At 44.4% G+C, this 16,203-nt stretch overlaps 1 protein-coding gene across 3 annotated transcripts in view; it reads right to left on the bottom strand.

Moving 5' to 3' along the window:
* Window positions 1–210: 210 nt before the first annotated feature.
* Window positions 211–16,203, bottom strand: part of CYP19A1 (cytochrome P450 family 19 subfamily A member 1) — a 43,566-nt gene continuing 27,573 nt past the window's right edge. For all 3 annotated transcript variants that reach the window (XM_085888715.1, XM_085888714.1, XM_085888716.1), the window contains 5 exons: window positions 14,468–14,576; window positions 6,003–6,165; window positions 5,657–5,716; window positions 2,103–2,344; window positions 211–1,932 (listed from right to left, as the gene is read on the bottom strand). In XM_085888715.1, the coding sequence (XP_085744841.1) occupies window positions 1,669–1,932; window positions 2,103–2,344; window positions 5,657–5,716; window positions 6,003–6,165; window positions 14,468–14,576 (838 nt within the window). In that variant the 3' untranslated portion in view covers window positions 211–1,668. The remainder of the gene's footprint in view (window positions 1,933–2,102; window positions 2,345–5,656; window positions 5,717–6,002; window positions 6,166–14,467; window positions 14,577–16,203) is intronic.

Below are 16,203 nucleotides of genomic sequence, written 5' to 3' on the forward strand. Positions count from 1 at the left end.
AACTTGTAAATGTGGTGAAGTTTATTGGTTGCATATTATCCAGGTTCTAATAACTTGCTTATTTCTTTGTTGTCATTCAGGAATTTTCTATGCTGAGCCATGCTCAAAAATGCATTATATCTGATCATCTGTATCCAGATGTCACTTGTTTTGTCGACACTTGTATTCTAATGTTTTCTTTACTCTCGTTCCCAGAAAGGGGTCAAAGAGTTAATAATAAAATTCATTTATTCAATTAAATTCATTCAAATTCAATACAAAAACATATAAAGTAACATAGATTAATTTTTGGGTTTATTAAATTATCAACAATTGTTATGCAATGGAGGGATGTCCCTAAATTGCAAAGTGTACAATGACATTATATGTAATGTACCAAAACTTAAAAAAAAAACATCATTTGTATTCAGAGATGCAGCACCAATGTATCTGGAGCAGGTTGAAAATACGATGCTAAATTATTGATTTCAATAACTAACCTGCATCATCAAAAGTTTTACTTATTTTAAAAAAGACATAAAATGTCATAGCCCCCATTGTTTAAGTGATTTTGCCTGATGGAGTTAAATGGTTAGCCCATATTTATGTACAACTAAAATGGCCGCTGGTCTACCAGTCGGCCATTTTTGATCAGATCGCAAAATAAAGTGTGGTGTACATGTATGTCATCGTGTACTGTGCCTGTGCCAAGTTTGAACAAAATCAGACCATGCACGTCTGAGAACTGGTTGGGGACATATTTAAGTTACAAAATTGCTACTAGTCGGCCATCTTGAATCTGATCTTGAAAAAAAAATGACGTGCATAATATGTAAGCCATCATTCATTACCTGTGTGCCAAGTTTGAACAACATCGGTAGATGCATGTCTGAGAAATGGTTGAGGGCGTGTTGAACATAGGGTTTTTTTTTACAATTAAAAAGGCCACCAGTCGGCCATGTTGAATCTGATCTTGCAAAAAAAATGACGTGCATAATATGTAAGCCATCATTCATTACCTGTGTGCCAAGTTTGAACAACATCGGTAGATGCATGTCCGAGAAATGGTTGAGGGCGTGTTGAACATAGGGTGTTTTTTTTACAATTAAAAAAAGCTGCCAGTCGGCCATCTTGAATCTGATCTTGACAAAAAAAAATGACATGCATATGACGTATACCATCATGTGTTGTGTTTGTGCCAAGAACGAATAAAATTGGTCCATACATGGTTGCGGATGCACAGACATGAAAATAGAGACTAAATCCATAAGCCCCTGTTTAGGACTATCCAATGGGGGCTAATCACACCCCTTCCCTGTGTTTGACAAGCGAGACTGAGCAGTCTTACCATTGACCTATGCAGCATACTAAATTAACCAATATCCAGGTTTATAGGTCAATAGTGAGACCTATTTCAAATAACAATTTGTTGCAGATGAAGTGGGCCTGGCGGGTAGCGTTCAGGGCTCATAGTAGGCTCGATGGATATGTAAGTGTCTATGCTCCATGGGACATATAAAATATACCAAAAAATAACATTGGATAATAACAGTTAAGGTGATCTAAACCAAATTTTGAGGCAATGAGAATCGTTCTTCATGGCCGTACATCTACTTATATCGTTTCGCTATGTTTTACTACATTACTTTGTCACCTCTGTCTTTTCTCAAGATATATCTAACACAACCCTCATCCTACAGGTTTCTCTTTTCCATGCAGGATGCCCTGCTGACGTGGCTGGAAACTCATGATTAAACCAGGCTGTGCCTGCTGAGGGTGGCAGCTCAGGTCATGGGTAGTCTCCAGTGGGTGGTTCTTGTCTCCATCCGCAGGGCAAATTTGAAATATTGGTAGGATAGTGGCCAACACTACCTTCATTGCGATAATGGAGATGTGTCTACCCACACATGAACGCCTCCCAGCCCCAAACGGCAGGTAGTGTCCAGGTGGCACCTGTGGAGCACATTGCAATCAATTGAGGAAGACTCATTAACATTATCATTCAGTGAGAAATCAAATCGGATTTATTATTATTTGTTTTTAACCAAAAATGTTTTAATTTACGAATTATTTTCTGTGTGCTAAGTTTCTTAACTAGGATCTTCAAAAAACAAGGATCTCACCGGCTCTTTGAAGTTGTCTGTACTGAAGGTGTGTGCTTGTGGGAAGCATGGGTGGCGGTGCATACGTGCTAAATTGAGGACAACGTTTGAACCTGGTGGTAAAACACAGCTGTCAAGAGCCACGGGCATTTTGGTTTTTCGCATTATAACCTCCACGACTGGCATGTGGCGTATAGACTCCCGAATGAACCGGTCCAATAAGGATAACTGTTGGAGGTCTGCAGATGTGAGCTCTGATGGGGCTATGGAAGAGAGGAAATCGGCTCGCTTTACATTTTGATTTTTAATCCTTCCCCCTGCCCCCTCCCGATCATACCCCTCCCCCCCACCCAACACCCCATAAATGCAACATACATACCCCATTTCTAAAACATAATTCAGATGAATTAACACAATTTAGATGACATACCTCACAATGCTTAGAGAAATCTCTCATGCATGTCAAGGCAATTCATCATGGACACATGAATTCTCAATATTTCTTCATACAATACATGTTCACTGTAAAATGACCTACAGGCAGGATAAAACGATTACAAGAGATACAAGAGAACTATATTTTCTGACGTTTTGAAAATGCAAAATATAGAGGAGAACCTTGTTTTCTGAAGCTTTTAAGTGAAGGACAAAATGATCATCGCAACTTTTTTGGCCGTTTGATTGTTTTCGAACTTCAGTTCAGAAAATATTGTATTTGTTATCATTAAGCATTTATCGAGCAATGTGTTGCACCATATTTTGAATGGCTTGTTCATGCATTAGAAGGTCTGATAATTAATGAGTTTCCCAATCAGAGACACAAAACATGCGCAACTGTATAGAAGAATGACAAAGTCTGATTGCCTGTTGAATCAACTCGAAAATGTCACAATATTATTGGCACACCTGAACTCATATCCACCTACAAGGTTTTCCTTCACCGCTTGGTGGAGTACTGCTCTCCCCTTTGGGCTGGCTCCCCTGCCTCACATCTTGCTCAGCTTGATGCCTTGGTAGAAACCAAGGCCTCAAGATCATTGTAATCTCCCATGCTGAAGCTGAGCCAATGGGCCTATCACTTCACCATCGCAGAGAGGTCGGTGGTCTCTTTCTTCTACCACCTAATTTCTCATCTTGCACCCTCTGCTCTTTCTGTGCTTTCTTCCCACTCACCAAAATCCCCCCCCCCCACAAGGTGCACCGTAAACCCTCTTCCGGTAAAACTACCAAAATCTATGATCACTACTCACTTCCACTCATTTGTTCATCTTGTTTTCCCCACCTGTGGAATCAACTTCCACATCCTCTTAGATTTCATTCTTCCCTCCGGGTCTTCAAGACATCTGTTCACCACCATCTCAGATCATCCCCAATCCAAAACCATGATCTTTTCTACCCTTGTAAATCCCTCCTAATTCTCCAGTTTTTCCTTCTCGGAGTTTCCTTCTCCATGCACGCGTGTTTTGCGTCCTGTTTTTGTCTGTCCCGTGCTGATCCGTTCAGTGTGCTAGTTCTTCCATGAGCCTTGACGATGTAATAAATAAATAAGTAAAATCACAGCAGTGTCTCCATGGTGATGACCATTGTACTCACTGTGATTGTTGTTTAAGTAGAACTTTGCATGTGGCTGTGAGTAGTTTGTTCCTTTGTCCGAAAGGTTGACCAGTAAATTATAACGGTGCTTAACATGACCAGTCAGACTGGGATCCAATCCCCCCCAAAAAAAATTCATTGGAGGAAGGGTACAGGTGACGAAATATGTTTGGGGACAAGACTGATGGGCTGATAGCTCGGGCTTAATATGCCTACACATGCATATCACCTTCCATATATGGTCAGTTCTCCAACTGTGTTGGCCGTTGTGACCTCGTTGTTTGCCCCTTTCACGACAGCCATACTTACAGCTCAACGCAATCGTTGGCTCTTTTGTGACAGCTGTGCATAAGATACGGCACGGTAGCCATGTTCAAGGCACAGCACGATTGCAACACTCAATCCTTTGGGTGGTGCCCTGCCTCACAGTCCCCGTACCGAGCTTCTTGTCCCATGACTCTTGCCCGTGACTCTAGTTCTGCAGCTCCCCTTCTCCAAACTATTTTCTGTATGGCAAGTGGCTTCATATATACACCATTGCATCTGCTCACAACAGATCACCTTTGTTGAACGCTCTCAACGATTTTCAACATTCGTTTCCCACCAAAACGAAACAAACCAAACTCTACACACAGTCAGTAAGAACCTTCATGATGTGTGTCTGGCAGAAAATCACTTCCCAAATGCTCTCTGAGAGCATCATTTATTAAGTAGTTTTAAAAATTTACCAAAGCTAAAATTTCCACCTCCCACTCGGACTCTCCCTCGAATGGTGATCATACACCCCATTTCAGATTTCAAGTCAAATCCCTTCTGATATGAATGTTGAGCATGCTTGATGTCAAAATATATTTCAAAATGATTACATTGATGTAAATTGGCTTGAGAAATACGTGCAATTTTATTCTTTAAAACTAGAACAGTACTCGGTGGAGGGCATAACTCCGCCAGGTTGGATAGTTTACGTTTTGTCTCCACTGAAAAGCCGGATCTGTATCCGGATCTGAACCAAAATCGAATCGGCTTGTTCTTATTACTTAACCAACTCATCCACCAAGTTTTGTCACAACTCGTCCACAACTTTTTGAAATATCGTGCTATGTATAGTTTTTGGTCATAATCTCTCAATGGTGAAGAATCGCCCAAAAAAATTTCTAGAATCCGGATCTTCACCAAAATCTAATCACTTCAACCTTGTCACAAACGCAACCTGTCCAAGTTTCAGCCAAATAGATCGACAACTTTTTGAGATGTCCTGCTAACAGACAGACAAACGGACGAACAGGGGTGAAAACATTACCTCCGTCCACCTTTGGTGGCCGAGGTTAATGAAGGGACTTGCACCAACTAGCACAGCTGTTCAAAAGGTAAGGCGCAGTTCAAGAGCTGAGCCCTCCAGATCCTAAACAGACCATTGCCTTGGTGAGCAGCTAAAGTTGGAGGTGATGCCTTCATTTTTGAATATGGATCATCGACAGACAGCTTTTGGATATTCATCTTCTTTCGTTTTGTAACACACAGCTGTAGATAGCATCATTGGCTGGGGTGTGTGTCCATTTCTGCTGAGTACCACATGTAAGTTGGACCAGGAATTTGGAATTTGTTAAGGGTGCCGGCAATAGCTTGTCTACTTTTTTTTATGAAGGACCTTCACGTTCATTTAGTAATTCCAGCAGAGGGGACGTCCAGTTTAACGTCCATCCGAAGGACAGCACACACATTGATGCCTCGCCATGCCTGCGGAACACCAGGATGACGGCTTATTATCTGGGTGGAGATTCAAAACCAGGCTCGACAGCTCAGAGGAGAGTGTGCGTACCTCTCGGGTCGAGGCCATCCTACCAGGCCTTTGCGATTCGTGAGTTATTTCTACACTTGATTACGAAAACCTCAAGTAATTTAAACATTAACAGATTCATTAATAATATCATCTTTAAAAAAAATCTGTGTTCGATTACCATACTGCATACATGGATACTCACTTTCTTCAGAAGCTGTTTGTTCTTTGCCAAGGCATGTCTCAATTTTTCTTGCTTTATCACCTTCAAAACAGATAATCATGATGACGTGCTACCACACACAATGCATATCAACACACACACTTCTGTTAATCTTGCATGTTAAAGATTTCAATTTAATCGAAATTTATATTTGTTCTAAATTAACCATGCATGTTACAATGCCAGGATTCGGTGGAAATTGGAAAAACCACGAAATAATTTAAAGTTTAATTTCTCACGCTCATCATCCATTGTCAATTCAGCGGAATCACAAGTAATATCACCTGAGTGCTTCAATAGGCTAAAGTGGATGACAGTAGTTCCATACCTAGTTTCGTTTCCAGCTCAGACACGAGTTCTGCTTGGATCCCGGGTTTCTGTGCCAAAAATCTCAGCATGAATAACAAGGTTACGGACATTGTGTCTGGCGCAGCAATCATCATCTCGAGAGTACACTGCAGCACGTTTTCCTCGGTTAGCTCACCCAGCTCCTGAAACGTCAACATGTATGCAGCACAATCTTACATCTTCTGTCTGGACCATTTGCAATAACGCGAAAAGCAACGGCTGATCCTTTTCTAGCTTGCTCCGAGGTATTCCCAAATTTTGGGTAAAAAGGTATACCTTTGTTCTGAAGTTTCTCTCCTGTAAATTGTCACCAACATTCTATCGATACAAATAAATGTCAGTGTGTCAGTCTGTCCGTCTGTCCGTCTCCTCCATAGCTTCAAAACCATGAAACCGAGCAGCCCCCAAACTTTGCATGCACACCAAGGGAACTCCAAGGGAGCGCATGAATGAAATTAGTTGTTTGGGTTAATTAAAACAACCCTTATGAATATAATTAACGGCCTTATTTAATTATATCCTATATCAGGCGCATCCTTGGTCACCGAGCTCCTCCCTTGATGAGAGTCTTAATTCACTATTTTGTTCAGCTTGTTCAACAACACCTTGACTTGGAACAAGCCTCAACCGTTTCTTAACGACAAAGTGCTCAAATGTTTTTTTTTTCACTTTCCTCACTCGTGTCATCGAAAGCCTGATCTACACAGATACGAATTGCTGTATACATCACTTTTGTAAGTGCTATAGTTTTCACATTCGGAGCTTGGAGCAATTTTGTGCATTATATGATGCGATTTTCCATGATCTACTCTCACGGACTAATTAAAGTATATAATCGCAAAGTAATTGCTGTTTGGAGGATCCGATCGTGTGGACTAAATAACTATCAAAATCTGGAGTGAAATCTGAAAATATTAAGAAATCAGGGCTGTTTTGTTTTTTTGTGGGTATGTGTACCAATCAGTTTGCTATCGTTCACCAAGCCAGCCCATTCCTTATCAATCATTTCATTGGAGTGCATGCTGGAATGCTTAAGCTACTTGCCGAGCGTCCTACAGTCGATAACGGTACAGTTCCTGTCTCGATCGAGAGGTGGTGCAAATGGGTAGATTTGGATTTGGAAAGGGACTCTCAGTGGGGGTGTGTGCATGCCTGCATGCTTGGTAACGTGCATGTGGTGCGTGGGATTCATGAACTGAACTCGCATGGGCCCACGCCATGTGGCCCCATGGTGAATAGTGCCGTGGCGGAGGTGATGCGGCAGTCTTGTGAAACATGTGTTCTGGCATGCAGGCACATTCAGAGCATACATGCTGAGGCCGAAGTCACGTGGGACGTGCCATACAGTGCGGGTGTGGGTGAAGTTGAACGTGCTAGTGGGAATTCGTACACGTTTGCACGTGGAAGGATGAGTATATCGCCGGTACGCATGCAAGGTTAACATGGACCGCAAGGAGGTTGGAGGAACGAGTTTGGGTGGGCTGTTAAGGACTGCTTCTCCAAAGTGTAGCATATGCGAATCCGATTCAGAGGGGGCTGTATGTGCTAGCACGAAGAGGTACGTAGACAGCACACACGGACGTGGTATAAATGGGTAGATTTGGATTTGTAAAGGGGCTCTTCGTGTGTGTGTGTGTGTGTGTGTGTGTGTGTGTGTGTGTGTGTGTGTGTGTGTGTGTGTGTGTGTGTGTGTGTGTGTGTGTGTGTGTGTGTGTGTGTGTGTGTGTGCCTGTATGCTTGGTTACTTGTGTGGGATTCGTGGGTGCGCAGACCGAACTCACCCCCAGGCCCATGGTGCGTGGCGCCATAGTGGATGTTTGAACTTTTAACCTCAGCAGCATGCGAGTGATCACAGTTTCCTTTGTCCTCATGACTGTTTCTAAAGCAATTGGTTGTTACCTCTGCCACCGAAGGTGAAGGAGGTTATGTTTCCACCCCTTTCTGGCTGTTTGTCTGTTTGTGTACAGCATATCTCAAAAAGTTCTGCACGGATCTGGATTAAATTTTGTGGACAGGTTTGGTGTGTGTGACAAGGACGAGCTGATTAGATTTTGGTGAAGATCCGGATCCGACTACTCGAAATTTTAAAGTGATTTGTCACCATTGAGAAATAGTCAAAAATGATATATAGCACGATGTCTCAAAAAGTTGTGGACTGATTTGGACGAAACTTGGTGGACAGGTTGGATGTGTCACAAGGACGAATTGTTTCGATTTTGGTGAAGATCCGTATCTGGATCTGGATACGAGAATTATTTAATTTCAAAGTTATTCTTCATCATTGAGAGATAGAGCCAAAAACGATGTAGTACTGTATAGCATGATATTTCAAAAATGTATTGGGCCTGAGATGTTCTCGTGGATCAGGCATTACATGGCGGACGTACGCACTCGACTGAGTGCCCTTATAATTTTATATGAATCGGGTGTGCTTTCGAAAGGTTATATGCTTTCTCTGTCTAAATTTAAAAGCGAAATATATTTGATAATACCCAATTTCTGAGCTGTTTGCCATATTTACATGTTTTCTAATTTTTCCTACCCATCACCCACAGATGTTTATAAAGAATAATGTTTATGTACATCTCCTTGAAACGTCTATAATGCAACGTTGTGTTTTTAAAATTTGTTTATTGAAAGTTGTATACAGTACGTACTGCAGTCCGTAATCACACTGACTCCAATCTGCCGATTACCGAAAAATTGCCAATATCGGCCAAACGTGTGTGTGTGTGTGTGTGTGTGTGTGTGTGTGTGTGTGTGTGTGTGTGTGTGTGTGTGTGTGTGTGTGTGTGTGTGTGTGTTTGTGTGTTTTGCTCATAAAGCAGAACATTTTCTCTCTGCCAACTCCGCTCGCCAATTTCTCTTTCTCTTTCTCTTTCTCTTTCTCTTTCTCTTTCTCTTTCTCTTTCTCTTTCTCTTTCTCTCTCTCTCCCAGCCATCCCCAGATGGTGGTTATGTGTCTGATCGTGTTTGTCCCCGGACATGTCCAGCGGTGTTTGTCTCAGGGCAGTGTTTATAGTGTGACCAGTCGAAAATGGATAATTTTGAGACATTATTTTGTTTCCATCTTCACTGTTGTTCTATGCAGAATCATTTTGATGAGACAGTGTGAATCGGAATTAACATTCCACTGCAGGTCTGCCTTTCCTTCCCCTCCCCTCATGCTGCCTTCCCTTCCCCTCCCCTCATGCTGCCTTCCCTTCCCCTCCCCTCATGCTGTCTTCCCTTCCCTTCACAGTCTTCCCCCCCCCTCACACTGCCTTTCCTTCCCTTCACGCTGCCTTCCCTTTTCTCCCCTTGTGCTGCCTTCCCCTCCACTTGTGCTGCCTTCCCTTCCCCTCACACTGCCTTCCCTTCCCATCATGCTGCCTTCCCTCCCCCTCCCCTCATGCTTACCTCCTCCCAAATCCCCTTGCCCTCCCCACTTCCACCTTCCTCTCTCTCCATCCAACTCACTCCCACCCTCCCTCGCAGAGTGCTTAGCGACATTTGGTGAGACATTGCTCTCCCCGTCCCCCCTTCTTTGCTCTTGCCCCTTCCTACCTCCCTCCTTCCTCACCCCCTCCACACTCCCCCACCCCTCCTCGCTCCCCTTTCCATCTTCTCTCCTCTCCCTCCCTTCCCACCTCTCTCTCTCTCCCCCCCTCCCTCCTTCCCCTTTTTTTTTTTTTTTTTTTTTTTTGTATACCTTGGTCGAGGCTCGTATGAGAGCTAACACACAACTCACAGCAAGGAGGCATGAGACAAGAGGGGTGGGAGTGGAAAGGACAAAACGATGAGGGAACAGACACAGGTGAACTGTGGAAGGGAGAGGGATGGGGATGGGACGGGGAACATGGCGAGGAGAAGATGGACATTACAGGGACTTTCAGGAAGGAAAGCAGGAGAATTGAAGGAAGTGGGCTTGGGTGGATTATCGGGGGTAGAAAAGATCGAGGATTTGGATTGGGGAAGATAAGAGGTGGTGGTGAACAGCTGTTTTGAAAGCCTGGAGGGAAGAATGGGAAAGAATAGAGTGAGGAAGTTTATTCCAAAGGCGGGAAAAAGAGGAATGAAAGAGTGAAGATGAGCAGTGATTCGTGATTTTGGTAGTTTTACCAGAAGGGGGTTGTTGGCGGACCTTGAGCGCCCTGTGGAAATGTGGTTGGGACAAATCGCAGAGAGAGCAGGGGGGGCAAGGCTGGAGAGGAGTCGGTAGAAGACAGAAAGACCACCGACCAACCTGCGGTGATTGAGTGAGAGGCCCAAAGACTCAGCTTCATTGCGGGAGATGCCAATGATCTTAAAAGCCCTGGTTTCGACAGCGTGAAGTCGAGAAAGGTGGGAGGCAGGAGCACCAGCCCAGAGGGGAGAGCAGTACTCCATCAGGCTACGGACAAAAGCTTTGTAAGTAGTCAGGAGCTCAAGAGGGCCGAGGAAGGTCTTTGCACGACGGAGGATTCCCAGTCGGCGACTGGCTTTTGAGGCAAGGTTGGAAATGTGACTTTCCCAGGAAAGGTCATGGCAGATAGTGAGACGCAGAAGCTTGAAAGAAAAGACTTCTTCCAGAGGATTGTTGAGAAAGTGGATGGGGGGGTTTTGTAAACGGTCCTTTCGAAGAGACATAGTGAGAGTGTGAGATTTGTGTGGATTGAAAGACATGTTCCACGTGTTGGACCAGTTTGTGATTTTATCCAGATCTGCAGTGAGCGAAGAAGCTGCTGCTTGCCGGTCTGAGGGATGACAGATGGTACGGCAGAGGGTGGAGTCGTCGGCAAAGAGAAATAGAGGATTTTCCAGAGAGTCCGAGAGATCATTGATGAAAACCAGAAAAAAACAGGGCCCAGAACGCTACCTTGAGGAACTCCAGCCTGCACAGGAAGAGGGGATGAAAGAACTCCATTTAGGGCCACACGTTGACTGCGACAGGAGAGGAAGTCTGCAAGTAGCCATGAGTGGAGATGGCCTTGAATACCATGGGAAGAGAGTTTGGTGAGTAGGGCAGGGTGCCAGACTGTGTCAAAAGCACGTGATATGTCCAGGGATACGGCTCGGATTTCCTGTCTGGCATTGAGGACCTCCATCCATTGATGGGAGAGCAGTAGCAGCATATCCAGGGTAGAGTGACCTGGTCTGAAACCAAATTGATGATTGGAAATCAAGCCATTGGAGAAGAGGAAGGATTTCATGTCTGAAGCAATGATGGATTCCATAACCTTGCTGATGATTGGGAGAAGGCTGATTGGTCTGTAGTTACAGGGATCTGTTTTTGCACCTTTTTATGCAGGGCAGTGATGTTAGCAGATTTCCAAGCAGATGGCAGATGACCTTGGGAAAATGAGAGGGTGAATAGAACAGAGAGAGGGTGAGCAAGAGCAGAAGAGCAGGCTTTGAGGACACGTGGGCTGATGCCGTCTGGACCGGTTGCAGAATCTGACTCGAGGTTTGAAAGCAAGCTCTCCACCTTGTCAGGAGAAAAGGATACAGGTCCAGGGACAGTTGGGTGCGACTGGGTAAAGTGGGTAGAGATAGTGATGGGTTTAGGACACAAGATTTAGCTGCAAACACCGAGTTTAGACATTCAGCTTTATCACGTGTGGAATCAGCAGTGCGGCCATTTGAGGTAAGGGAGGGGATGGAGGGGGAACATACACCAGAAACAGATTTGATTAAACGCCACCAGGATTTTGAGGAGGGAGAGAGGTTTGAGAGTTCAGACTTGAGATGAGAAAGATGTTGTTTCTCTGGCTCCTGAGGGTAGATACACACTTGTTCCGAGCTTTGTGGAAAGAACTGAGATTGCCCTCAGTTGGGTTTGCTTTCCATGAGGCAAAGGCAAGTTGTTTCAGGACAACTGCCTCACCACAAGCTTCAGTAAACCAAGGGCGGGAGGAAGGGTAAGACAACTGAACACGAGAGGGGATAAATCTGTGCATGAGGGAGAGCAAGTTTCTTTGAAAGAATTCCCAGGATGAGTTGATGTTTGAAGAAAGTAGTGATAGGAGACCAGTCTGTAAGTTTGATGGCTGCTCGGAGACCCTGCCAGTCGGCTTGAGTGAAATGCCAGACTCGACGGCGGTGAGGTGGTTCTCTGATGACAGCCAGAGAGATGTCCACTTTAACAAGGACGTGGTCAGAAGAACCAATTGGAGCGAAGGAAGAGCAGCAGATATTGTCAGGGAAATTTGTCAAAATCAGATCCAGAAGAGATGGAGTACCATTTGTTGAGATCCGGGTCGGGAAGTTGACCGATTGAGTCAGTCCCAATGAGTCACAGAAAGCTTTTGCTGATGTCCCATGGCAGGTGAGAGAGGTACCCACACCTAGCCAACTGGCGTGATGACAATTGAAGTTGCCACATAAGAGGAAGAGAGAGTTTGGATGAGAAGATAGAAGATGGTCCATGTTTTCGGAGAGTGAGGTGTAGATGGAGTCATCACTGTTCGGTGGACGGTACAGTACACATATAAACATGAGGTGGGAGTGGAGGGGAAGCCGAAGCCAGAGGTATTCCTGGGGGTGTGGGGGAGTGAGAGCAGTGCAGGGAGAGTGAGGAATAGAGTCTTTGATGAAGAGAGCAACACCTCCACCAGGACGAGGCTCAGGTCTGTCATACCGTAAGAGGGAGTAACCAGGGAGTGATACTTGGGAGTCAGACACGTCTTGGGAGAGGAAAGTTTCTGTGAGGCAGATGATGTCTGGTTTGTCAGTGGCAACCTGTATGGAAAGATCTGAAAGGTTTGAGCGAAGGCCCCGGATATTTGAGGTCCACACTTTTAATGAAGAGGTAGGGGAGGAGGCTTTGGGTGCAGGAGGTGGAGGGGGCGGGGGAGGGTAGGACGAGGGACGAGGGGGAGGTAAGGAAGGTTGCTGAAGGAGTGTGGGGTATTGCAGAATGGCGAGGGGAGGGGGCCGAATGAGGAGGAGAAAAGGCTCTGTGGTGCTGGGAGAGAGGGGGGACAAGAGACAAGGAAGATGGCAGTTGAGGATTTGAGGAGGTGGAGTGAAGAGATGGAGGTGAGAGGGCAGTGGAGGGAGGCAGGTTGGTGGATGAGAGGGGGGCAACTTAGAGAAGGAAGAGTGAGGGGATGAAAGGTGGGAGAAAGGTGAGGGGGAATTTTGAAAGAGGTGAGAGGGAGGCTTGGAGGGAGAAGAGTGGGATGGTTGCTTTGAGAGTGAGAGTGAGGGGTGAGGGGGTGAGTTGGCACTGAAGTTGGAAAAAAAGAATGGTTGATGGAAAGCGAGCATCCATGGCAAACTGTGGTTTTAAAAGTTTTAGGTCAGAGATGCGATTTAACACAATTCTTGATGGATGCAATGAAGGCGAATTCAGAGCATGGAGAGAAGAAGCGCTGTAATAGTTGGATTTTTTAGGCAAGGAATGAAGGAGAGGTCGAAATGAGAGCAGTCTGTTAAAATAGCAGAAGAGAAGTGCATTGTGAAACAGTAAAGAGTACCACATGTGTGAGAGAGGAAGATGAAGCATTATAAGATCGTTTTTGTTGTTAATATTAATGTATGAGAGAGTTCAACAGATTAGGTCATGGAAGTGTAAAAAAAAAAAGAAATCGAGGAAGACGAGGAGGAAGTTAAGAGGAAGAAGAAGTAGCAGAATCGGGAGAAGGTGAGCGTGTTGTTGTTGTTGTTGTTGTTGGGTATATTTTTTTTTTTTTTTTTTTTTTTTTTTTTGAGATAAGAAAGAGATTAGTTGGGAGAATGGGGGATGTTTGGAAAGTGGGAAGGATGAAAATTGAAGGTAATGGGGAGGATAGAAATTGAAGGTAATGGGGAGAAAAAACAAACAAAAAAAAAACGATCGAACACCGAGTGGAACCGGTAGGCCTCAAACCTAGGACTAGGCCTCAAACACCAAGTAAGAACGTCGACATAAATACTCACAAAATAGCACGATTTTTGAAACAAAACCGAACTAGGAACACACATTAACATGTAGGTGAGAAAATTAAACAGTTAAAACGGGACAAATAACAACCGGAACTTAACTTTGAGAATGTCAGCAGGGAGCCCCGAAGGAGACCTCTTGCCGCTCAAAACCGGAACCGGAAGCGATTCCTTCACACTCTCTCTCCCTCCACTCTCTCTCTCCCTCCACTCTCTCTCTCCCTCCTCTCTCTCTCCCTCCCTCTTTAACCCATCTCCCATTAATATTCCCATGTGCGAAGCGAAGCTATGAAATTTTTTTATGGTCAAAAAGTCGGAATAGAAAAGAAAACCGGCAAAACATCCCAACAATAAAAAATAAACGAGTGTACTCTGTGGGTCCAGATGCACAACCGTGTCCACAAATACCACATTGATGATTGAAATACAACACAACCCAGAATGATGTGAACATTTTATGATTTATATAAGTAAGTGACTCCATTCCCCATACACTCTGAACCTTAAAAATACAGATCTGAACCTAATTCATCAGCCCTGGTCCAGAATAATAAAACAAACTTGTGCTTGAATCAGGCCAGCAACAAAATCGCTTCTTTCTTCACTCCCAGCCTTGAGTTTCTCACGCTTCTTCTTTACCAGTTCAGCAACTGCTTCACGCATTTTCTCACTGTGACCAACATGCATTAGATAGCACTTTAGATTGAAAAGGTACATCAAGCATTGTCGCAGAAATGTTTCAATGCTACATTGTCCAACACATCTACAAAGTGTCTGGGATTAGAACCTCGAACCCCAGGTTTTAGATTTTATATACACCATGAGCCCCAGTGTTACCTTGAACTGGCTGGGTATAACATCTGAATATGAATTACATTCTTATATCACCAAGTAAATGCCTTGTTTCATAATCTAATGGTTTTCATTTCTTGTGATGAATTAACGAGGTGTTAAAGTCACAGAACTCCATTCAATGAAGGCTTTTTGTTTGTGTTTTGTACAAAATGTCGAGGCTTGTGGAGGAGCTAGGATATCACCAAACGATCCAGGTGTAACAGAACGATAGGGTCGAAGAAAAAACAGTAGAAAGAGGGGGGAGGACGTACCAACAGCAGGGCTGAGGGTCAAAATAAAGGGAGACTTGGAGAAATAATGGATGTCGGGAGAATAAGGGCTGGGGAGGACACGTGGGGTGGATAAGATGGTAGAGCAGCAAATTCTCAGGAAAGAAAAATTGGAAAGTTTGAAAGGGGTGGGCTTGGGGAAGGTGAATGGGGTGGAAAACTTCATGGTTTTGGATGGGGAATGATCCATGATGGTGGCGAACAACTGTCTTGAAGCTCTTGGGGGAAGAGTGAGATTGAAGAGAAGTTCAGTTCGGCAGGTGGGGCAAAAGAGGAACGAATGAGTGGTGATGAGCAGTGATTCTGGCATTTTGAAGTTTCACCATTTTGGACCACATGCGCAATGCATGACCACGAGGGGAGGGGGGGGGGACCAGAGCGCACACACACAGTCGAGTAGGGTGCAAGACCAGAAAGCAGGTGGTGGAAGACAAAAAGTCCACCGACCTGTCCACGATGTGAAAGTGCGAGGCTCATAGACTCAGCTTCATCATGGGATATTCCAATGCTCATTAAGGCCTTTGTTTCCATGGCATGATGATGTGAGGCAGTGGTGCCAGCCCAGAGAGGAGAGCAATACTCCATCAGGCTGTAGATGAAGACCATATAGGTGGATAAGCGTTCAGGTGTGCCAAGGAAGGACTTTGCATGACAAAGGATGCCCAGTTTCCCTCCGATGCATAAAGGATTTCCCATCTGTGGACTGGCTTTGGAGGCCACTTAGAAGTGTGGTTTTTCCCAAGAAATATCATAGCTGATAGTGAGGCCCAAAAGTTAGTGACTACATGTGTCCAAAATCTATATAAGCCACACCCCTCTGGCCATAAAATCGACTTATTTTGTCCCAAACAAGGTTGCAATAACATTCCATATACAACTACAGAATCGCATCAGCTTTGAATGTCCTATTCCTCTGAGGAAATGCTTTGTTTGCTCCTTTCAATGGCCTCACTGACTTTCATACAACTTGCTCTTTAATAGCGGTGTATATTGCTAAATATTCCAATCTTGATTCATTTAGATTTTCCAAGCCAACATCCAACATTTTCAGCAGGCAAACACCACTTGCTCGCCCTATTGGGAAGTTGACTTGGAAAATAAGTTGATTGTTTGCTAAAGCATGACGCGGGACGTGCAAGCTTCGAAGCAGAAATAAATTTCAGTTCAATTTTT

The sequence above is a fragment of the Eptatretus burgeri genome, chromosome 7 (assembly GCF_056783735.1).
Source record: "Eptatretus burgeri isolate ZD-2024b chromosome 7, Ebu_testis_v1, whole genome shotgun sequence".
Taxonomy (NCBI): Eukaryota; Metazoa; Chordata; class Myxini; order Myxiniformes; family Myxinidae; genus Eptatretus; species Eptatretus burgeri.